At 41.5% G+C, this 25129-nt stretch overlaps 1 protein-coding gene across 6 annotated transcripts in view; it reads left to right on the top strand.

Moving 5' to 3' along the window:
* The window catches only part of mxt (Eukaryotic translation initiation factor mextil), a 175109-nt gene that overhangs the window by 107922 nt on the left and 42058 nt on the right, over positions 1 to 25129 (top strand). For 4 of the 6 annotated variants that reach the window (XM_068379631.1, XM_068379655.1, XM_068379644.1 and 1 more), the window contains exons 2-3: positions 8288 to 8372; positions 21302 to 21442. In XM_068379631.1, the coding sequence (XP_068235732.1) occupies positions 8288 to 8372; positions 21302 to 21442 (226 nt within the window). Of the gene's footprint in view, positions 1 to 8287; positions 8373 to 10035; positions 10168 to 10583; positions 10621 to 21301; positions 21443 to 25129 lie in introns of those variants that run through there. The other 2 variants (XM_068379652.1, XM_068379647.1) reach the window with 2 other exon arrangements.

Below are 25129 nucleotides of genomic sequence, written 5' to 3' on the forward strand. Positions count from 1 at the left end.
TGAATGAGTCGCTATCTTTTTCGTGTTCGTTCGATCAGGCTATTTTACCCCCTAACATAACATGATTATGTGACGGGCCGAGAGAAGGTTGTGACTCAAGGCAGGAAGCAATCAACTGAGTAACTTTATTAAAGAACACTCTCCTTTATATACAAAACCTCAAGGCAACAGGAATGTTCATGTTCGAGAAACAGACAATGTTACAGAGGAAAAACGCAGACATGTTTATTGTGGTTCTTTTTAGTGCGAGGGAAGAGCGCAGATACAAGCATAATATATACAAAATAATTTATGTACGATCGTGTGACACACGGTTGATACAATTAAAAGTACTGCAAAACTGTCCATTAGTCGGCAAGAGGTCAAATAACCATATTTCTTTCTAAAATTATTCGAGAGAATGAAACTCGTTAATGAAGCCTTCAAAGAGTTGGGTTCTAAGCAGGAGGGGTGGGCCAGTCATGTGGTGGGTGTTCGAAATATTGATGAAAATGGGTAGTTGTAGGGGTTGGGGGCCGGTTGAGGTTCCGGAGTAATAAGACGAGGATGTTGCTGCTTACGTGGAGGTTAAGCTCTGGATTTAAAAGCATTATGATGATGGTGGAAGTGTGGCTTTGTGAGGCTTCCTGCAATAACGTTAGTTATATGGTCAAGATGATGCATTGTTACCACTTTATCAGCACATTTAAAAAAAAAAGTTATAATATGGGTTTTTATGGTTCTCTCTCTCTCTCTCTCTCTCTCTCTCTCTTTCTCTCTCTCTCTCTCTCTCTCTCTCTCTCTAATATATATATATATATATATATATATATATATATATATATATAATATATATATATCTTCATCTTCATCAGCCGTTGCTAGTCCACTACAGGACAAAGACCTCAGACATGTCCTTCCACTCTCGTCTGTTTATGGTCTTTCGATGTTAATCTATACCCACAAATTTTCGTAGCTCGTCAATCCATTGTCTTCTCTTCCTTCCCTTACTTTTGCAATCTCTGGGGACCCATTGTGTTATCCTGCTTGCCCATCTATTATCTGTCATTCTCATTATATGTCCTGCCCATATCTATTTCCTTTTCGTACGTGCTGTCTTTTAGTATTCTCATTTATTCTTTCCAGAGTTTTATTGGTTGTAACTAGCTTATGATGTAAGGCATTAGTAAGGCTCCAAGTTTCTGATGCATAAGTTAATACTGATAGGACTATCTGATTAAATTTTTTTTTAGAGAAAGTGGCATTTTAATTTTCATAATCACATTTTGTTTACCAAAACCTCTTCATCCCATGCTTTTATCCTTCTTTTAATTTCGGTCTCATGCCCTGGAGAGGTAGGGTCTCCATGTCTAATTCCTTTCTTAATTGGAATTTTCTCACTATGCATATGTAGTTTTAGGCTTGTTGTACTACCTGTAGAGTAACTTCAAAGAGTTCTAACATATATATATATATATATATATATATATATATATATATATATATATATATATATATATATACCTATATATATTTTTTCAAATAAGCCATAAGGTATAAGTACAGAAGAATTGTCATTGACTTTTATCTTTCTCCGTGGCCAAGTGGTTTAGTCACTGTCTATACAAGCTTGCCGACCAGGGTTCGATTCCCGGCCGGTCACAAGCTCTTGTCTTTGTGTGATTTCGCCTGGGGCTCTGATCCCGAGGTCGCTAAGAGAATCCAGACATTAATGTATCAAAAATTTATATGGCTTATTTGAATATGAAAAACACGTCTAAATGTGAAAAATTTATTATATATATATATATATATATATATATATATATATATATATATATATATATATATATATACATATATATAAACATCGTTGGTCAGTTGATCTGTGTTATGTAGTTAACATTGCTTGTGATTAATGCAAGCATTCTCATGCAAGCATACTAGTTGAGCAGGTGATGGAATATTTTTATATGATTATTGTTGTGCAGTGGCCTACGTCTCTCCGAAAAAAAAAAAAAACCTATTCTTGCTAAGAAATTAGTTTTCACAATTACGTAGGCAGCTTATTTTTGTATTTTATACTTGGAATACACAAGTATGTTCCCATTTATCTACAATATACACGGCTTTGCTAAAAGTGCATGAATGTTAGAACTTCTTCTGTCATTAATCTTGCTTTTATCGTCGTCAAGGAGATTATTCATCGTCATTTGTATATAGATTACTTATAAACCTCGTGACTCATTCATTTCTAGTATACAGTTATTTGTTTAGCTTTCTTCATTATCATATACGAGCCCAGTTTACTGATTGAACTCCATTAACTCTTGGAGATGATCTCGTACCGGATCCAGATTCTATATCCAGATTTGCATTTTTTGTTTATTTATTTGTTTGCGTCTGTGGATAAGATTACGTCAAAAATACTCAAAACGGATCTTTACGAGATTTTCACCACAGATACATCTTAGGTCAAGGATAACTCCGTTAAATTTGGAGATTATCCGGATCCGGATCCGAGTTCTAGATCCGGATCCGGGTTCTAGATCCGGATCCGGGTTCTAGATCCGGATCCGGGTTCTAGATCTGGATCCGGATCCGGGTTCTAGATCCAGATCCGGGTTCTTGATCCGGATCCGGGTTCTTGATCCGGATCCGGGTTCTAGATCCGGATCCGGGTTCTAGATCTGGATCCGGATCCGGGTTCTAGATCCGGATCCGGGTTCTAGATCCGGATCCAGGTTCTTGATCCGGATTCCATTTTACGCCATTTTAAAGATAACTTCAAAACGAATGGACAGATTTTGACGAAATTTCCACCACAGATAGATCTTTGGATTGGACGAGTCCATTAACCTTTGGTGGAGGTCAGAAATCTCTGATTGTTCTTGTTCAAAGTGGATGAGTATTGTATTGGTCTGGTTACTACCAGACACCCGCTTCTGCTGATGAATATTCAAAGAGAGAGAGAGAGAGAGAGAGAGAGAGAGAGAGAGAGAGAGAGAGAGAGAGAGAGAGAGAGAGAGATGGCATTGCTCAAGTTTATCAAAGCATGTCACATACATTCATCCTCGCATACTATTATGATAAATCTCTTACTAGTGCAACTTCTGTCCGGCTAAATGTTTTCTATTTACTTGTAGCATCGCGTAGGTCTATCTTCCCTCGTTTTCTTCTATCCACCTGCGGCATCGCCTATCTTCACGTATCTGAATACGAGTTTACATAATCAACTGTCTAAGTTATATGTCGTTGTGTCTGTCTACTGTTTATAGCGGCAGTCAGAGAACCAGTAATGGACACACAACTGGGTTACAATACCGGAAGGTTGTATTAGAGATCTCTTTGGCTCGCGGCCTTTTGCGGGCTTTGTAATCAAGGCTTCTGGTTTTGATGGATTTCTTAGACCTATCATTAAAGGTTGCATCATTGTTGTGAGAGAGAGAGAGAGAGAGAGAGAGAGAGAGAGAGAGAGAGAGAGAGAGAGAAAATGTACTTTTAGCTCATTTTACTTAAGGTTATCCTTGAAAAATATATCTTATGAGGTAAGTTATACATGTGACTGGGATTGTTTCCTGGTTTTGTAGTCCCAAGGTCTATATCTGGACCGTGTGTAGTCCGTATCATTCATACGGCTTCTGTTCTAGGCACGAGTGGTTTAAACGCCCACGAGATTACACTGACTTGAGTTTTTATTTCTTTTTACAGTCTATTTAACTTGTGGTGTTTATTGGTAACCTTTTTCTCTGGTTATTAATCCAAGTATGGTTTTAGCTTTAGGATTCAGTGCATCTCTCTCTCTCTCTCTCTCTCTCTCTCTCTCTCTCTCTCTCTCTCTGGAATAGGAGGGTAAAACTTCAAGTACGTTGTACTTAAGGAGTATGTAAGAAAGCAAGAATATCATTAGGCAAGATTCGATTAAAATTGTGATCATATCAATAAAAGTGCTTCTAATTACTTATAAAAAAGTTTTTATGGACAAGTTCTCTTGGTTTATAATTTTTTGTAAGTGTTATTTTCTATAATTGTCATATTTTTTAATATTTAATATTGATAATATTCGGTCAAATTTGTGTGTATTAAATAAAAAAATAAAATTGTAATTCTTGTATTATTTTATAGTGGGTGGGGAGGCTTTTTCGACAATTTAAATAATATTAATGTCAATGTTCGTCCTCTACATATAATGAGGAGAGAGAGAGAGAGAGAGAGAGAGAGAGAGAGAGAGAGAGAGAGAGAGAGAGAGAGAGAGATTGCAACCTCGCCAACACTGATGCAATCCTTCAAATAACTTTTGTGGGTGCATATGAAATTGTTGCTGGACCTAGACCAAATACGATCTACCTTAACATTTGTTTCTAAACGAATTATATTTAGCTAGGTTTCATTATTAGTCATGGAAGATTTTATAGAGCAATTTCCTCTCTTCGTTGCTTAGTGTATAGGATATCTAAACCAGAGCGAACATTTTGTTTTGAGTGCAGAGCGGAGATACGATCTACCTTAACTTTTGTTTCTAAACGAATTATATTTAGATAGGTTTCATTATTAGTCATGGAAGGTTTTATAGAGCCATTTCCTCTCTTCGTTGCGTAGTGTGTAGGATATCTAAACCAGAGCGAACATTTTGTTTTGAGTGAAGAGCGGAGATACGATCTATCTTAACTTTTGTTTCTAAACGAATTATATTTAGAGAGGTTTCATGATTAGTCATGGAAGGTTTTATAGAGCAATTTCCTCTCTTCGTTGCTTAGTGTGTAGGATATGTAAATGTGTTTGTGGTAGCTCAAGTCCCACTGATTACCGCCCAATTTCCATAACTCCCATATTATCTAAAGTTTTTGAACGTCTTCTGGCAAAACGTCTTAATAGGTTTGCTGAAGGTAATCATCTCTTCCCTAGTTTGCAATTTGGTTTTCGTAAAGGCCTTGGAGCATGTGATGCCCTTCTTACAATCTCCAATGCTGTACAGAAATCCCTTGATTGTGGTCGGGAAGTTCGTATGATTGGCCTTGATTTTAGTGCTGCCTTTGACCGTGTTAATCATGAGGCCCTTGTTTTCAAACTGAAACAGTTGGGAGTGGGTGGGTCGTTTCTTAGCATTATTATTGATTTTTTAAGTAATAGATCTCAAAGAGTTGTTGTTGATGGGCACCATAGTGATTATAGGAATGTGATATCCGGTGTTCCACAGGGTAGTGTTCTTGGCCCATTACTTTTCATACTATATACACATGACATGTGGTTTGGCCTAGAAAACAAGCTTGTTGCATATGCAGATGATGCTACTCTCTTTGCATCAATTCCATCCCCTGAATGTAGATCTAGGGTTGGTGAATCCCTTAATAGAGATTTAGCTAGAATTAGTGCATGGTGCAAATTATGGGGTATGAAGTTGAATCCTAACAAAACTCAAAGTATGATTGTAAGTAGGTCAAGGACGGTGGTTCCTCAACATCCGGATCTCAGTATTGATAATGTTTCTTTAAATATGTATGACTCTTTCAAAATTTTAGGTGTGATTCTCGACAGTAAATTTACTTTTGAGAAACATATAAGGTCTGTGTCTTCTTCAATTTCACAAAAAATAGGCTTATTGAGAAAGTCTTTCAAGATTTTCGGTGATCAATCTATTCTGAAGAAGTGTTTTAATTCTTTCATTCTACCTTGTTTTGAGTATTGTTCTCCTGTCTGGTCTTCAGCTGCTGATTCTCATCTTAATTTGTTGGACAGAAACTTACGGTCTATTAAATTTCTTATTCCTGATCTAGATATTAATCTCTGGCACCGTCGTTCAATTAGTTCATTATGTATGTTGCATAAGATTTTTCACAACTCTGACCATCCTTTACATTCAGATCTCCCTGGACAATTCTATCCTGTTCGTAATACTAGGCAGGCAGTTAATTCTAATAGCCAGGCCTTCTCCATCACGAGGCTCAATACTACGCAGTACTCTAGAAGTTTTATTCCAGCTGTGACCAAGTTGTGGAATGATCTTCCTAATCGGGTGGTTGAATCAGTAGAACTTCAAAAGTTCAAAGTTGGAGCAAATGCTTTTTTGTTGACCAGGCGGACATAGTCTTTTTATAGTTTATTTATGACATATTTGTTTTTGATGTTGTTGATAGTTTATTATATGACATGTCTGTTTTGACGTTGTTTCTTATTTTAGAATGATTTATTGTTAATTTGTTCTCTTCATTTATTTATTTCCTTATTTCCTTTCCTCACTGGGCTATTTTTTCCCTGTTGGAGCCCCTGGGCTTATAGCATCTTGCTTTTCCAACTAGGGTTGTAGCTTGGATAGTAATAATAATAATAATAATAACCAGGGTTAAAAGAAGCGAACATTTTGTTTTTGAGTAAAGAGCGGAGATACGATCTACCTTAACTTTTGTTTCTAAACGAATTATATTCAGATATGTTTCATTATTAGTCATGGAAGATTTTATAGAGCAATTTCCTCTCTTCGTTGCTTAGTGTGTAGGATATCTAAACCAGGGCGAACATTTTGTTTTGAGTGAAGAGCGGAGATACGATCTACCTCAAGTTTCTAAACGAATTATATTTAGAGAGGTTTCATTATTAGTCATGGAAGGTTTTATAGAGCAATTTCCTCTCTTCGTTGCTTAGTGTGTAGGATATCTAAACCAGGGCGAACATTTTGTTTTGAGTGCAGAGCGGAGATACGATCTATCTTAACTTTTGTTTCTAAACAAATTATATTTAGATAGGCCCCATTATTAGTCATGGAAGATTTTATAGAGCAATTTCCTCTCTTCGTTGCTTAGCGTGTAGGATATCTAAACCAGGGTTAAAAGAAGCGAACATTTTGTTTTGAGTGAAGAGCGGAGATACGATCTATCTTAACTTTTGTTTCTAAACAAATTATATTTAGATAGGCCCCATTATTAGTCATGGAAGATTTTATAGAGCAATTTCCTCTCTTCGTTGCTTAGCGTGTAGGATATCTAAACCAGGGTTAAAAGAAGCGAACATTTTGTTTTGAGTGAAGAGCGGAGATACGATCTATCTTAACTTTTGTTTCTAAACAAATTATATTTAGATAGGCCCCATTATTAGTCATGGAAGATTTTATAGAGCAATTTCCTCTCTTCGTTGCGTAGTGTGTAGGATATCTAAACCAGGGCGAACATTTTGTTTTGAGTGAAGAGCGGAGTTTAGACCTGGACCTGGTGTTTATGGCGCATTGGCGCCTCTCTGTGTACTTGGGGCAGAGAAAATCCACCTTATGGGTTTACAAATATTTATCAACTCTTGCGGTCGGTGTTGAGATTATTTAGCGGTGGTATTCCCCGTATTGATTTACAGCCATTGGGTTTTTATGCGCAAAGAAACTTTCATAACGAAGCCATGATCTCTCTCTCTCTCTCTCTCTCTCTCTCTCTCTCTCTCTCTCTCTCTCTCTCTCTCTCTCTCTCTCTCTCTCTATCTCTTTTGTCATGAAACTTTCTCCACAACAAAAAGTGTGTATTTTGCACATTGCACCAGAGGGTTTTATTTGGTTATCATTATAGGCTCATTTGGTTATAACAACGATTGCTGAAAAGACAGTGTTATTCTCTATTCAACTGTTTACTTTATTCTGATAATGGAAACCTTGTGTCTGTAGCCCACTCGAAGGCTTAAAGGTTTAAAGGCCACTCACGAATGGCAGAGGTAAGAGACAGTGCCCTAGAGACCGACCATATATAAATATGATTAGCTCCCAAACCCCCTCTCCACTGAAGCTTGGACCAAGGGGGGCCAGGCAATGGCAGCTGATGACTCAGCAGATAGACCTATAGGCTCCCCCAAACCCCCCATTCTTAGCTCACAAGGATGGTGAGGTTACAGCGACCAAAGAAACTAATAATAAGATAGTAGCAAATGATTTGACAGAGGTTTTTCTTCATATATAAGGAATGATTTCTTCTTATTGGTTATTTCAGCAAGAAGTAGGCTATAAGCACCTTTAGTTTGTCTTTAGCTTGCCGTGATTACCCAATATATATATATATATATATATATATATATATATATATATATATATATATATATATATATATATAATGTTTGTTTATAGCACTCTGGTTTCGAGCGGAATTGTTCATAATTTTCTAATTTTAAAGCAAGTTAAGTATGTAACACTGTTATTAACAGGAATTTGTCAGAGAAGCCTAACTTATTGTACAATTCCCGTGTTTTCTTTCATGTTGCATAATGATAATTTAATGTATTGATTGCTTCCCTTTTATCACTTTTTTTGGAAAATTCATCAACTGTATTTTCTCTATTCCAGCTGGGAATGGCACCAAACAGGAAGAGCAAGGGCAAGATTGAAAAGCCCCGACCTCTCAAGATCTGCACTCTGGGAGACCAGTCCAGTAAGTATTGGTTGTTTTGGGTTTAAATCCAACCCTCCACTGGAGTCGAGTGAACTACTTCTCGGGCGGGTCCATATCAATCATCTAACGAAACATTTTCATTATAACTTATACAATTCTTTGATTGTAGCATCTTCCAAATCATATGATCTTGTGAAAAGTAATGTCTTTAGTTTCTTCTTATATTCAATTGCTCCCTTTAGGTCCTTCATTTCAGTTGGCAGTTCATTATAATGTCTAGGCGCACAGTAGCTAAAAGCCCTTTCACCAAATTTACTATTTGTTCTTGGTTCAGATAGCCTATGTTTGTCACTCATGTGTCTTGTGTTAACATTTGTTTCTAGTTCTAGTTTGTTCAGGCATTCTTACTTATATTCTTTTCTTATTTGACTTTCAACGCCATTTTGTTATAGACTATATCAACATGGATGTTGACTTGCCATTATGTTAAAACTGGAAACGCAAACGAAAATCATTTGTTCCAAAACGTATATGTCACCTTGCCACTAACTCCACGTAAGATTATATATAGTGTATTATACTGTATGAAATAAATGAGTAAATACACATTACTATTACTTCCTAGATATTATCTTTCGTGCCTTGGCCATGCAGATTTCAACATTGTTGTTAATATTCAAGATTATAATTGTAATGCCTATACAATTATTATTGTTATTATTACTATCCAAGCTACAACCCCAGTTGGAAAAGCAAGATGCTATAAGCCCAGGGGCTCCAACAGGGAAAAATAGCACAGTGAGGAAAGGAAATAAGGAAATAAATGAATGAAGAGAACAAATTAACAATTAAACCAAGATGCTATAAGCCCAGGGGCTCCAACATGGAAAAATAGCCCAGTGAGGAAAGGAAATAAGGAAATAAATGAATGAAGAGAACAAATTAACAATTAAACCATTTAAAAAAAAAAGTAACAACGTCAAATTTACCTACTGAAGACTTGTAGCTTGCATGGTCAGACTTTCGGTCATGCACAGGATCTTGCAACTATGTACCCCGTAAATTACTTAGTTGAAAAGTACATTGATGTAGCGAGCCTTAATTAAAACTACATTTTGTCACTTCGATTATGGATGACCAATGACGGTATAAAGTTCAGTCTGTATTTATTGAACTCATTACTCCTTTCCGTACTGTATTATTTATGGCATTGCAAAATATGATGTGTATTCATGAACAAAACGAAATTAAAGGGAGGTTAATGCATTTATTACACCTGGCTACCATGCATGCATTATTGGTATGGGTATATCGCTAGGTATATCGATTCCCCAGTATGTTTTCCCCACCCAAAACCCCGAGTTCCCACTGGGGGTCCCCCATTATTGGAGGATCTAGATGTATATATATTTCTGAAACTATTAATTTGCGACGGGAACGAGTGTCATTTTCGAAGAGAGCGTAATTTTTTCTGCAAGAAAAAGTAGTTTTTTTCCTAGGTTACATTGGGGTAGCGATAATACTGTCCTATTTTCACTTGCATATCTCTTATCAAGTAAATTAACGCAGTGCTGACACTTAATCCACTTATGATGTATTGCTATCAAAGAGAGAACTTTTGTGTCAATTAATCAATTGTTCTCGAGAGACCTGATTGTTTTAAATAAAAAGCAAATACGTAACTCGACTAGATGAGACTGCGAACGTTCTTTACGACTCCTTGAAATGTTTATTCATAACGATGGTTGTGTTCGAGTTAATTGTGTATTATGCATTTGAGGATGTGTTGAAAAGTTACAAAAAAAAAAAAATACAAATTACGATGACAATTAAGGTATGGATCTTTAGTGACAATATGCATATTTTCAACGGTAAAGTATGCACCATTTACAAATTACAATATCTATTGAGGTATGACATGGCAAGGATATGATAATGTTGTGACGGAGACAGCTGACGGAAGTGTTGTGTAGGTTACTTTACATTGACAACAGTTGGCTATAGTTCGTTTAGACATATTGTAATTTACAAGTTTAATCTAAAACTAACTAGCCAACCAAGGTACAAGTGAACCGTGTAAGGTAAGACGATGTACAAAGAGTAAGAAAATTGCAGCCAGGGACAGTAAGATGAAAAAAAGGGTAAATTTGTATTGTATTACAGGGTGTGATTTCGAACAGAAAAATGTGTTTACCTATAGTAAATAACGTGATTTAACCGAATTTGACCTTCATTTCAACTGCAATCAAACATAAAAAAGAAATGTGTCGTTTCGGTGTTAAGAAATATAAGTACAGTTGTAGGTACAGCATACAGTTTCACCTAGCGTTAATATTAACTTTAGATTTAACTTTAGATAATTTTTTTTTTTTTTACTATTTTTTTTCCTTTCCAATCAACTTTCTTGCAATTTCTGGAAATGGTTAATTGTCGCGTAAAAAGATAATTTACCTACCACTGCTTCTCGTATTTATAGATCCCAATATCAATGTGCAAGGGTAAGGGGAAGGTTGAAAGACCTCCCACCTGGTAAGGGCATCGCAATCTATGTCAGGTTAGGTGTGGTTATCACGTATGTCCCCATTTCCTTACAAATCTAATAAATCGGTATCAGTCATCATAGAAAGTTGGATAACATATTGAGAATCAACTATGCATTTTTTTATATTAAGTATTTCCAGGAAAAATCCTTGGAAGAAAGTCAATAGAATAAAGATAACATTGTGCCGTATTTAAAAATACCTAGAGAATTCATGTACAGTAAACATGTAAAAGTGTATACTTATATTTACCAAAAAATAAGTTATTTCTGATTTTTGGCTTGGCATTCGTCTTCATTGTTTCATGTGTATATATTCTATACACAGTTTACAGTGGTTTGTTTTATCCAAGACAGGTACATTATTATCTTGGTTTATGAGTATCAATACAACCAAATCAGTGTACGAGTATAGAAGATATTCAAATTGGTTTACGTGCATTGTTTTGATGTGCAAAAGATCCTTGTCAAAATTGAATGTAAAAGTGTAAAGAAAAATGATTGAGTGTCCATAAAGTGTAAATTGAGTGATTCAGTGATAGTGCACATCATTCAATAGAGAGACTGATATTTTTGGGCTCAAGCCATGGCGTCCTGATGGAAGGTTCCTGTTTGGTAGCTTCCTTGGGTATAAGACTACTAAGATATTCCCAGAGAATTTAACCACAGGTTATCACAGAATTCTAACTTCTGGAGCGAGTATCTCAAAGGTTTCCCTTTAAGACATCGTAATACAACAGGGGACACGCATGTCTGAACGTGCCACATAGCTATCTCCACCCCGAACAGAGTTAATGCTTCGGTGTGTAAGGGCTGAGAATAGCTGGGAGCCGTTCCACAGCTAATCTCACTCGTGGCTACTACTGATACTCGAGACGTAAACAAACGGACGCCATTGCTCTAATGACGTCACGCCCGTCTTTATCCTTTGTTTAGTAGCTGCCCTACTTAGACGGATTTTCCCTTGTGTTATCTTTATCGCTTTGCATCTTCGCTATGTCGTTACCTTCAGCCTCGCCTTCTTCTGGAAAGTTGAGTACAAGGTTCCAGTATTGTTTAATTAAGCTCTGGCCGTAAAGTAAATATTATTTTGCGAAATAATTGATGTTTTGTGGCAGAGCTGTGCCTCTACCGGACCCGCCATTTTATGGCGTCGTTGTTGTTTTGCATGTCATATTTAGTTAGCCACAACAACGCTTCCGGCATTATATACTAATCGAATACATTAGTTTATTTAGTCTTCATAGCTAGGAACTTTTATATCGTGTTTAGACGCTTTTTATCGGTCATCGATTGACCTCATACCAGTCGGCTACTATAGCCCCCAGGCCAGGAGCCTACATACAAGTGTTCATGCATGATTTATTAGTGATCCTAGACTAAGTTATGAAGATAGTGGCATTATTATTTTACAATACTTTTGACAGTGATGCAAATGTTTTCGCCTTCAGGGACCATATAGGGGATAGGCTAGTCAGTGATTCTTTCTAGCCTAACCTAATATTAGGACCCCTATATGCTTCCTTCATCCCCTGCCTTGGCATTCCCTCTATTTAGCCTTGATCCCTTTTCTGAGTTAAGGGATTAATTGTCTAATAGAGTATATATCGCCTCTCTGTCCTCCCTAAAGGAATGAACCCCCTTTAGGGCTGCGTCTGAGAGTGAGGTTAGGCTAGCCTACCTCTATGGCTAGGATAGTCTATGACTTTCCTGCGATAGCGATATGTCTTCTTCCTTGCCTAGTTCAGGACTTTTAGCCCTGTTCTAGGTCGGGTTAGGAAGGTTTCTCTGTTCCATGCTGAAACGGTACTCTTGCACCGTTTTAGCCGATCAGCCTGATCTTAGGTTAGGGAGTGTCCTCCCTTCCCTTAGTGGCCGCTCTGGTACAGAAACCCTTCCTGGGAAGACTTCTCTCTTCTCCCTCCCCACCTATCTCTTGTATAGCCTAGCCTATGCTTAGGTTAGTTTATACTCATCTGTCCCCTGTCCTACAACTCCTCCTTAGGGTGGAAGAGTAGGGCTACCCGAGCTTCCTTGTGCAGTCCACTCTGGTACATATACCCTCATAGTGTCCTATAAGGTTAGTTACTAGTATAGTTCTGCATATGGGAGTCTCCCCCCCCCCTCTTGGGTGTTCCCTAGCCCTCCCTTGGGCTACCTAGCTCCCGGTCCCTAGTGACCCCTGCTCATGGATGTTAGAGCCTGCCTCTATCATGGGTACACCCCCTCAGGGAGGGGGAGGGATGTCTGGAACCCTGACGGTACTTCCTGCATCCCTTCCCCCCTCCCCCTGTCTCTCTTTCTATCTGGGTGCCGGTCTCTTGCCGCCTCTATTGTCGGCAATACCTGCCTCCTATTTGGTGACTTCCCTACCCTTGCCGCCAGCCCCCCGTGTACCGAGGGACTGCCGGCTGCCGCCGGCTACCACCGGCGGCTCTCCTACTCCTATCTAATCGTCCGCTTGCCGGTCGATCACCGGAGTGCCGGCATATACTGCCGGCAACCCGATACTGCCTTTACCATCCTTATCCCAGTCACCAACCTGGCATCCTCCGACTGCCGGAGCCGCCGCTTCCTGCCGGCGTGCCGCCGTTGTGCCGGCGGCCGCCATCCTGGTATTTAACTGACTTTTGAAAATCGTCTGTTCTAATGCCAGAATCTATGCTGGAGCGAGCTCCGGCATGCCGGCGGCTTGCCGGATGCCCCGGAGGCGTCAAGAATACTTGCACCCCCTTACTGTAGCTATCATAAGACTAGGATAGCCCTATATCGCAAACAGATAAGCTGCTTCCGCTATTAAGATCAGTACCTAGTACTGCTCTATTAGTGATCATGCTGTCTCTTTGCATTCTTCTATTTCCAGCAGGCTATGTGCATCTTAGCGCGGCTGGTTGCCAGAAGCAGTTACCCTTTAATGAGGCCTTCTGGCTCTTAACTGGGAACCGAATGAATTCGATCCCAATCTTGTCCTTGGTTTTCCATGGAATTCCAAAATACTAGGAATTCTAGGAAACTATATCCAATGATCTCGGTCATTTGGATTATCCAGGGACCAAGCTTGTGGTAACCAGCCGGGCTGGATGCATGGAGCATGTTCTCCTTTACTGTTTTCATTCTCTATGCATCACACCTTCTTTAAGTTAAAATTAATGATTAATATTAACTTAGTTTAAGAGCCATTCTTATGACTCCCCCATACTCATTTTCTCTTTCTTCCACAGGAGGAGCAGATGAAGTGTGACTTCGCCTTCTGCGCTGTGAAACGCCCGCAGTTTTACGGGCATACGGCTTGCAGGACTCACGCCCCTTGTGCAGACAAGAAAGGGGACTTGAAGTTTTGGAATCCACTGGATTGTACGGTCTGCCAGGCCCACCTAGTTGAGGCCTTCCATAACCCTCCCTCAGCGGAGGTTAGAGACATTTCTCGTGAAAAGCTGCGCAAGTGGGTGCGTGGCTTTCAGAAAAATGCTACTGGACCGTACCTGGCCACCGAAGAACTGAGGTCCCTGTTGTTCCCTAAGGCCTCCTCTGACTCAGTGGTACCAAAAGATACAATCCCCACTGTCCAAATTACGGTGGAACCTGATGTGGTCATGGCTCAGTCCATGCACGAGTGTCGTTTAGATTCCGAGGATGATGAACAGATCTCAGACGTCTCGGAAGACACGGAGAAGACGCTTATGGCTCAAGGAGCCGAAGAGGACGAAGACAAGGTGGAGTACACCGAGTCGGAGCTTGGAGCTGCTCCCTCGTCCATCCCTCCTCCTACTCCTACACCGACGGAAATGTCTGTTCCGTCTACCTCCTCAACTCCGGATCCTTCCTCTTCTACCCAAGAACTGATCCAGCTGATTAGAGCCGTCATGGACGACAGGCTGAAGGAGAACCAGGAGTCCATCAGGTCGATGATTGGATCCAGAGAACCGAAGAAGATTTCGGTCAAGGATCTCCCAGCTTGCTCTCATGCCAACCCGTGGAGGTATGCAGAGCATATGGTTATTGCGACCGGCAGAATCTTTGTTAGTGACAAGATCGGCACGGTCCCGTTGGAAGATGTGGAGTTCTTCCCAAGCTTCGAGGCCTACCCGGACTGTTACGTCCGGCTTCGTTCCGAACCTGCCTCGAAGGAAGAGACCGAACCTAAAGAAGAGATAGTGTTCGATCTCGCAAAGGCCCAGGCTATGCTAGCCTCCGCATTTAAGAGTAGGGGCTTTACCTGCTCTAAGCTTCCGGCTTTGAGCAAGAAGCATCCTACGTACGTTGCACCTGACAATGCGGTTCTTCCTTTCTTGGAAAAGGCCTTAGCTGCATGCCTTAAAGCGGCGGAAGAAGGGAAACCCTGCCCTGCACTGGAGGAGTGCAGACCCTTCTCCATCGTGACCCCCCCTGACACTCGACACTGGAAAGATGTTCAGCATACTTTCGTCGTGGGAAGGCTCGATCCTGACGTCGCCGGACGTCAGTTTAATGAAGACCTCCCTAAGCTCAACGATCATCTCCTTCGCCGGGAACAAGACACGAAGGAGAGGCTTGCGGCATCTCTTTCTCATCAAGTCCAACTGGATGTGATGGCCTGTGACACAAGAGTACCAGATCACTACATGGTACTAGCCAAATCCCACTTACTGACAGTAATGAAGGACTTGTACCACTTCATAAAGGCTCGTAGAGCCTGTCGTGAATTCGTGTTTACCGGTGCCACCGTGAAACACGAACCCCGGAGGCTGATTTCCTCCAACATCTGGGGAAAGCACCTGTTTCCTTCTGACCTGGTCAAGGAAATAACTGACAGAGCCGCCACGGAGAATAGGAACCTTCTCCACAAGTGGGGCATGTCCAGAAAAAGGAAACCCTCTCAGGACGAAGGACCTCAGCCTAAGAGAAAACCTCAAAAACCAAAACCCCAGCAACGTCAGCAACGACGTCAGTTTCCGGGACCCGCTACCTCCCAAGTGGTTGCCCAACCACAACAGACCTTTCAATTGGTCCCCCAACCGGTGTTGTCACAGTCACCGGTCTTCACCCCTGCCTTTGAGCAACCATCCACTACCTTTCATGCCAGAGGTAGAGGCTCGTTCAGGGGTGCAAGCAGAGACGCATCTCGTCGTCCCTCCAGAGGTAGAGGAGGAAAGGGAGCTAGCGGCCGAGGCAACAAGTCCTCGGGACACCAGAAGCAATGAAGTGCTTCCGGTGGGAGGAAGACTCCGCCAATTCCAGGATCGTTGGACCTTCGATCCCTGGGCACACAGCATCATCAAGAACGGTCTAGGCTGGAGTTGGACGCAACCACCCCCAATCTTCCAGCGGTTCTTCCAGCAATCGACCCCCCTTCTGGAAGAATATGTTCTAGACCTCTTGGACAAGAAGGTGATAAGGAAGGTAAAGTCCACCAGGTTCCAAGGGAGACTGTTTTGCGTTCCCAAGAAGGACTCAGACAAACTCAGAGTCATTCTGGACTTATCCCCCCTCAACAAGTTCATAGAGAACAACAAGTTCAAGATGCTGACGCTTCAACAAATAAGGACCCTTCTGCCTCAAGGTTCCTACACGGTCTCTATAGACCTGGCGGATGCCTATTGGCACATTCCAATGAACCATCACGCTTCCTCCTACCTAGGATTTCGACTCCAAAGGAAAAGCTACGCCTTCCGGGCCATGCCATTCGGCCTCAATGTGGCCCCGCGGATCTTCACAAAACTGGCGGATGCCATAGTACAACAGCTCCGCCTAAGAAACGTCCAGGTGATGGCCTACCTCGACGACTGGCTAGTATGGGCTCCATCGCCCGAAGAGTGTGCAAAGTCTTGCAACGAAGTTACCCAGTACCTAGAACACCTGGGATTCAAGATCAACGAGAAGAAATCTCGCCTCTCTCCAGCTCAGAAGTTTCAGTGGTTGGGAATCCACTGGAATCTTCAGTCACACCGCCTTTCCATCCCCCAGAAGAAAAGGAAGGAAATAGCAGGGTCTGTCAAGCGACTACTGAAATCCAAACGCATTTCAAGACGACAGCAGGAACGAGTTCTAGGCTCTCTACAATTCGCCTCAGTGACAAACCCAGTGCTTCGTGCACAGCTAAAGGATGCCGCGGGAGTCTGGAGACGCTCGGCATCCATCGCTCGAAGAGACCTCAAGAGACGGCTTCCAAACAGACTTCGACGCCTCCTAAAGCCGTGGTCGGAAGCAAAGGCCCTGAAAAGGTCCATTCCTCTCCAACACCCTCCTCCATCACTCAACATCCACACGGATGCCTCACTGGAAGGCTGGGGAGGTCACTCCCACCTGAAACAGGCTCAAGGGACCTGGTCTCCACTATTCAAGACGTTCCACATAAACATCTTGGAGGCCATGGCGGTCCTTCTAACTCTGAAGAAGTTATCCCCGCCGCCCTCGATCCACATCCGTCTAACCCTAGACAACTCGGTGGTAGTTCGTTGTCTCAATCGCCAAGGCTCAAGATCGCCCCAGATAAATCAGGTGCTTCTCCCAATCTTCCGTCTGGCGGAGAAGAAGAAGTGGCACCTGTCTGCAGTTCACCTACAAGGATTCCGCAATGTGACAGCGGATGCTCTATCTCGGACAAACCCGATAGAGTCGGAATGGTCTCTAGACGCAAGATCGTTCTCCTTCATCTCTCACCAAGTCCCAGAACTTCAGATAGATCTCTTTGCAACGAGCGACAACAATCAACTTCCTCTGTACGTAGCCCCGTACGAGGACCCCAAAGCAGAAGCGGTGGACGCCATGTCACTGGACTGGAACAGATGGTCCAAGATATACCTGTTCCCTCCCACCAACCTTCTGTTGAAAGTCCTCTCCAAACTGAGAACCTTCAAAGGGACAGCGGCCCTAGTGGCTCCCAAGTGGCCCCGGAGCAACTGGTACCCCCTGGTCCTGGAGCTGCAGCCCAAGCTGATCCCTCTCCCGGGCCCAGTTCTCTCTCAACAAGTACAGAAGTCGACTGTCTTCGCTTCATCATCGAAAATCAAGGACCTTCATCTCATGATTTTCTCTCCCTTGCCGCAAAGAAGAGGTTTGGGATCTCGAAGAAAAGTCTAGACTTCCTAGAGGAATACAAGACCGAATCCACGAGACGGCAATATGAATCATCCTGGAGGAAATGGGTCTCCTTTGTCAAAGCAAAAAATCCTAAAGAAATCACCATTGATTTCTGTATGTCCTTCTTCATTCACCTTCATGGACAAGGATTAGCAGCCAATACGATTTCAACCTGCAAATCGGCCTTGACTAGACCAATTCTATATGCTTTCCAAATTGATCTGTCCAACGACATCTTTAACAAATTACCAAAAGCATGTGCTCGCCTACGCCCAGCACCCCCTCCGAAACCGATCTCCTGGTCACTAGACAAGGTACTCCATTTCGCCTCCAACTTGGACAACGATTCATGCCCCCTCAAGGATCTGACTCAGAAAGTTATATTTTTATTTGCTCTCGCTTCGGGAGCTCGAGTCAGCGAAATAGTGGCATTATCGAGAGAAGAGGGACACATCCTGTTTGCCGATTCAGGAGAAGTGACCCTCTCCCCTGATCCGACGTTTCTCGCTAAAAACGAATTACCCACCAAAAGATGGGGCCCTTGGAGAATATGCCCCCTGAAGGAGGATGTCTCTCTATGTCCAGTAGAGAGTCTCAAGGTCTATCTTCGCAGAACTTCGAACTTTGGTGGAGGCCAACTCTTCAAAGGAGAAACATCGGGCAGCGACCTGTCACTGAAACAATTAAGAGCGAAAATCACCTACTTCATTCGCAGAGCGGATCCGAACAGTACACCCGCTGGTCATGATCCTAGAAAAGTGGCATCTTCTCTGAACTTCTTTCAGAGCATGGACTTTGAAAGCCTTAAAAACTTTACGGGCTGGAAGTCCTCGCGTGTTTTCTTTAAACATTATGCGAAACAAGTGCACGAAGTCAAACATTTTGTGGTAGCCGCAGGTAGTGTTATGAAACCTGCACCTAACTCTGCGTAGAACAGTGAGTTACTTGGGACTCTAACTCTTCGGGTGCCTATGTTGACCCTTGAGCGATTCATAGTGATGTCTAAAAACACTTAGTGCTTTTATAACTGTTCTTATCCCAGGTGAAATGTCATAGTGTCACACAAGTGCCGCATGCCTTGAGCATGACGTGTTGTTTAAAGACTTGCGTTCCTCGAGAACGAGTACCTACTAATCCTGAAATTCCTTTTCAGATTCAAGAGCAAGCCTTTATTTCTATGTACATTATTATTACTGTAAATGAACTTTACTTTTGCTGTAAATTATTTAATTTCTGCATTGTGAAATAAAATTTCTATTTTATTACTTATGCGTCTCTTTCAGCTCCTACCTACTATGAAATACATACTGTCATAGTTTTATTTATTCCTCCTCTCTTATGGTCATGAAGAATTTAAGATGTCTAATCCTAAATTATATTCACCCTGTCTCAGTAAGGTTCCTACTCGAATACTTACTTCTGATAACCAAGAGATGAACTCTATACACAGTGCCCAACCACCACTGGCCTAATTCAGAATGTTCCTATACAAATATCAAACATTCTGCTTCATCTCTAAGTTCTTAAAAGTTCTTCTGTCAGGATGAATAGCCCTTCAATACCACTTTGACGTCGGCATAGCCCATGGGAACTTCCTACCAATGGGGGGCAGGATACTTCGTTCCTATGGTTCTTTACCTAAGATTACTTTGCTGTTTTGTCAATGCCTAGGCACTTAACACTGGGGGAAAATCTACCACGATACATTGATTCTCTGGTACTCTTCCATCAGGACGCCATGGCTTGAGCCCAAAAAACGGATTTTGAGCGAAGCGAAAAATCTATTTTTGGGTGAGATAGCCATGGCGTCCTGATGGACCCTCCCTACTACTTCGTCCAGTTTTGTTCCCACCCTACACAATTGTATCATGGTGATGGGCAGCAACTGGCGTCAGGATAAAGACGGGCGTGACGTCATTAGAGCAATGGCGTCCGTTTGTTTACGTCTCGAGTATCAGTAGTAGCCACGAGTGAGATTAGCTGTGGAACGGCTCCCAGCTATTCTCAGCCCTTACACACCGAAGCATTAACTCTGTTCGGGGTGGAGATAGCTATGTGGCACGTTCAGACATGCGTGTCCCCTGTTGTATTACGATGTCTTAAAGGGAAACCTTTGAGATACTCGCTCCAGAAGTTAGAATTCTGTGATAACCTGTGGTTAAATTCTCTGGGAATATCTTAGTAGTCTTATACCCAAGGAAGCTACCAAACAGGAACCTTCCATCAGGACGCCATGGCTATCTCACCCAAAAATAGATTTTTCGCTTCGCTCAAAATCCGTTTTTACCTGACATGGTCATGGAGGGAGATTCTCCTTCCAAGTAGTAACTTCCTCCTCCTGACGAAAGCCACAACTCCCCAATGGCAAAGTACAAGTTGATGTCAATATTTTTATTTCTATTGTGAATTATTGATGTTTATTTGTTTTCAATATTAGGGGGTTACAATTTGTTCACCAAATTCCATCACAAACCATTAAAAATGATTTTAGGGGTTATAATTTTTTTCACCAAATTCCATTACAAACCATTATAAATTATTGGACTTTGTGGAGCGCATTATGCGATTTCCTTTATTTCTTAAGGAAAAAAATGTTTTAGTATTTGAGCACTTTAGGTAACAAGTCGCTTCCAGAACAAAGTAAACTCATAAACCTAGGTACTAATATTATTTGATTTTAAACTAATTATAAGATGATTAAGTTTCTTCCAGTTTTCTCAAAATCTGCTGTCCTGTGCTGTACTTCCATTTTGCACTTATAATAGTTTTACTGTACAGAATCAAATATGATAAGCAATTTGTGGGTTTGGCTTGATGTTCTATTACCAAGCACCCTTGCATACCGCAGATTATCTTCAGTGTGTTGCCTCAGACACAATAAAATTTAAAAATTTCTCCCAGTCTTCTCATAATCTGCTGTCCTGTACTGTACTTCTATTTCTCTCTTATAACAGTTGTACTGTACAGTACTGTACTTGATTAACTATGATAAACAGTTTGTGGGTTTGACTTAATGTTCTATTACCAAGCACCCTTGCATACTGCAGATTATTTTCAGTGTGTTGCCTCAGACACCTGTAGATTCTTGTTACTATAGTCCATTTCTTTTAGCGATGCATATTTGCACCGACTCGCAGCGGTGCCCTTTTAGCTCGGAAAAGTTTCCGGATCGCTGATTGGTTGGACAAGAAAATTCTAACCAATCAGCGATCAGGAAACTTTTCCGAGCTAAAAGGGCACCGCCGCGAGTCAGTGCAAATATGCATCGCTAAAAGAAATGGACTGTAGAACCACGAATGCATGTGAACTGTATTTTTACATTACTGAAACACTGCTGTATCATCTGGCTTATTTGAAGTTTTTCTTTCAGTGGAGAGTGTTCTGTCGGAAATGGACCTAGTGGCGCAGTATCTTAACTCCTCCACGTATGACCGAAGCGTGTACCCAGCCATCGCTGCACTCTGTGAAAATTTAAAAATGTTTGGACCTCAGCTTGAAAATGTATATAAAGGTAAGTGTGGTTCAAGCATAAAAAGACATTTTTTTTTTTTTAATGTAATATTGACGTCTATCTTCTTTTTCACTTCTTGGTTAATAAGCAGTACTTTTTTCCTAGTTTTCAGAAAGAGTATCATTTGTTACTAATGAGAAGTTACTTTCATAATTTTTTTCGAGTAATAATGAATAACTAGATGAAACGAGAGTAGGAAAAGCATCGGGTATGGATGGTGTGAAAGCTGAGATGTTGAAGGAAGGGGGTGTGACTGTACTTGAATGGTTGGTGAGATTGTTTAATGTGTGTTTTGTGTTGTCAATGGTACCAGTAGATTGGGTCTGTGCATGTATTGTACCACTATATAAGGGTAAGGGAGATGTGCATGAGTGTTGTAATTCAAGAGGTATTAGTTTGTTGAGTGTAGTTGGAAAAGTGTATGGTAGAATACTGATTAATAGGATTAAGGATAAAACAGAGAATGCAATCTTGGAAGTACAGGGTGGTTTTAGAAGAGGTAGGGGTTGTATGAATCAGATTTTTACAGTTAGGCAGATATGCGAGAAATATTTAGCAAAAGGTAAGGAGGTGTATGTTGCGTTTATGGATCTGGAGAAAGCATATGATAGAGTTGATAGGGAAGCAATGTGGAATGTGATGAGGTTATATGGAGTTGGTGGAAGGTTGTTGCAAGCAGTGAAAAGTTTCTACACAGGTAGTAAAGCATGTGTTAGAATAGGAAATGAGGTGAGCGATTGGTTTCCGGTGAGAGTGGGGCTGAGACAGGGATGTGTGATGTCGCCGTGGTTGTTTAACTTGTATGTTGATGGAGTGGTGAGAGAGGTGAATGCTAGAGTGCTTGGACGAGGATTAAAACTGGTAGGCGAGAATGATCATGAATGGGAGGTAAATCAGTTGTTGTTTGCGGATGATACTGTACTGGTAGCAGACACAGAAGAGAAGCTTGACCGACTAGTGACAGAATTTGGAAGGGTGTGTGAGAGAAGGAAGTTGAGAGTTAATGTGGGTAAGAGTAAGGTTATGAGATGTACGAGAAGGGAAGGTGGTGCAAGGTTGAATGTCATGTTGAATGGAGAGTTACTTGAGGAGGTGGATCAGTTTAAGTACTTGGGGTCTGTTGTTGCAGCAAATGGTGGAGTGGAAGCAGATGTACGTCAGAGAGTGAATGAAGGTTGCAAAGTGTTGGGGGCAGTTAAGGGAGTAGTAAAAAATAGAGGATTGGGCATGAATGTAAAGAGAGTTCTATATGAGAAAGTGATTGTACCAACTGTGATGTATGGATCGGAGTTGTGGGGAATGAAAGTGATGGAGAGACAGAAATTGAATGTGTTTGAGATGAAGTGTCTGAGGAGTATGGCTGGTGTATCTCGAGTAGATAGGGTTAGGAACGAAGTGGTGAGGGTGAGAACGGGTGTAAGAAATGAGTTAGCGGCTAGAGTGGATATGAATGTGTTGAGGTGGTTTGGCCATGTTGAGAGAATGGAAAATGGCTGTCTGCTAAAGAAGGTGATGAATGCAAGAGTTGATGGGAGAAGTACAAGAGGAAGGCCAAGGTTTGGGTGGATGGATGGTGTGAAGAAAGCTCTGGGTGATAGGAGGATAGATGTGAGAGAGGCAAGAGAGCGTGCTAGAAATAGGAATGAATGGCGAGCGATTGTGACGCAGTTCCGGTAGGCCCTGCTGCTTCCTCCGGTGCCTTAGATGACCGCGGAGGTAGCAGCAGTAGGGGACTCAGCAGTATGAAGCTTCATCTGTGGTGGAAATGTGGGAGGTTGGGCTGTGGCACCCTAGCAGTACCAGCTGAACTCGGCTGAGTCCCTGGTTAGGCTGGAGGAACGTAGAGAGTAGAGGTCCCCTTTTTGTTTTGTTTCTTGTTGTTGTCGGCTACCCCCCAGAATTGGGGGAGGTGCCTTTGGTATATGTATGTATGTATAATGAATAACTTAATGAACACATTTTCTATCTCTTTAGGTTTTTAAACATTGAAAAGAATATACCTTCCTTTTTTTTGTGAGACAAGTTTGGAAGTACTGTAGTGTAATTAACAAGACGGTTTCTTTTTACATTCAAAACATTCTACAAATATTTGTACTTCCATCAGCCAAACTTTATACTTCAATTGAATATGCATTTGCACTTACTAGTTGAATCCAAGGGAATTATGCATAAATATTAGATAAAAAAGAATGTCAATTATATAGTGGAGCTTTCTTGGTATTGCCTCAAGTGCTGAACAGTCTTAGAAATTATTCAAGGATTCAGATGCTTAGAAAATTTGTCTCCAAGAAGCATAAGTTGGAGACAAATCAACAATTATGATCTGAATTATTGCCATTACAGCCAGCAGAAAGAAGAGTTGCACAGGTTTTACTCTGACCAGTTACCATGATCCAGGACCTTACAATTGCGTACAGCAATTGGGAACCATACAATTGGTTACTGAGATCAGGAGTTATACGATTTGGAATTGCATGCTCTGCAGCAATGGTTGGAATTTACATAGCTTCTCAGGGTTCATAACCTTTGTCACCATGGAACTAGTTCACCTGTTTGCATTACTTGTTCCTTCACAGTGCTCCTACTTCTGAAGAGGAGGAGGAAGGAATCACTAAAGCACAGGATGACTGATCTGCCGTAGTCTCTAGGGACTGGGACCAATCCCTCTGCATGGTTTGATGGGAGGAGCAGTGCTGTACCAAAACCCAACTCTTAGGAAGGATTTTTTTATATGTGGTACAGGAGATTCTGCTACCAGTAGTCTTTTCTGCTAGAGTGCTGCTTCCTGCTGGTTGGAACATTACCAGCCACTCTCTTCCCCCTCCTGCCTCAGTAACTCGCTGAGACGCTATGGTGGTACCATCATGCGAGATCTTCCGACTTACTAATACTATTCCTTGATCTAGATCTTCCAAAATTAGAGCCCGATCCATGATTTGAGTTTTCCCAGATGCCAAGATCTTCCATCTCAATTGTGCTTGAAGTTTTGGAACAGGTGACTTCTCAAATCTGATCTCAGCACTCATGTAAGCACTGGGAGGCCACATCATGCATGTGTGATTGTAAGCAAGGATCCTCTGTAAACAAGTTCTCTTGTGTATTTTCTTTGGGGAGAAGGCACCTGAGACTATTACCTTTAGGGCTCTTCAGTATAGCAGTTCTGACTGTCTCTTTGAGTAATGGAATTCCTTGTACTGTGATCAATACGATCTTAGTTCCTTGGCTTTTCGTAGACATTCTCCCCCCAGATAATTGAACCAGAAAGAGTCCATGCTCACGGTGTGAGACACTAGCACGAGGATACGATGACTCGACACCCGAGTCTGCTGCCATGGAAGCTACTATAGCAATACTGCCCTCTGAATTTACAAAGACGCCTTCCAAGACTTTTTCCGTCAATGAGAAGGTTAATTCGATACAGCCACCTCCCAGTGATTGCTCCTGTAATTCCAGAAGTTTTACTGGGTGACAGCAGGATGTATCCTTGTACAGTATATATGCATGATATGTGGTTTAACTTGGAAAACATGCTCGATGCAGATGATGCTACTCTCTTTGCATATTAATTCCATCTCCTGGATGTAGACCTATGGTTGCTGAATCCCTTAACCCTTGCACCCCCAAAGGACGTACTGGTACGTTTCACAAATCTCACCCCTTTACCCCCATGGACGTACCGGTATGTCC

This window comes from Palaemon carinicauda, chromosome 1, assembly GCF_036898095.1.
Source record: "Palaemon carinicauda isolate YSFRI2023 chromosome 1, ASM3689809v2, whole genome shotgun sequence".
Taxonomy (NCBI): Eukaryota; Metazoa; Arthropoda; class Malacostraca; order Decapoda; family Palaemonidae; genus Palaemon; species Palaemon carinicauda.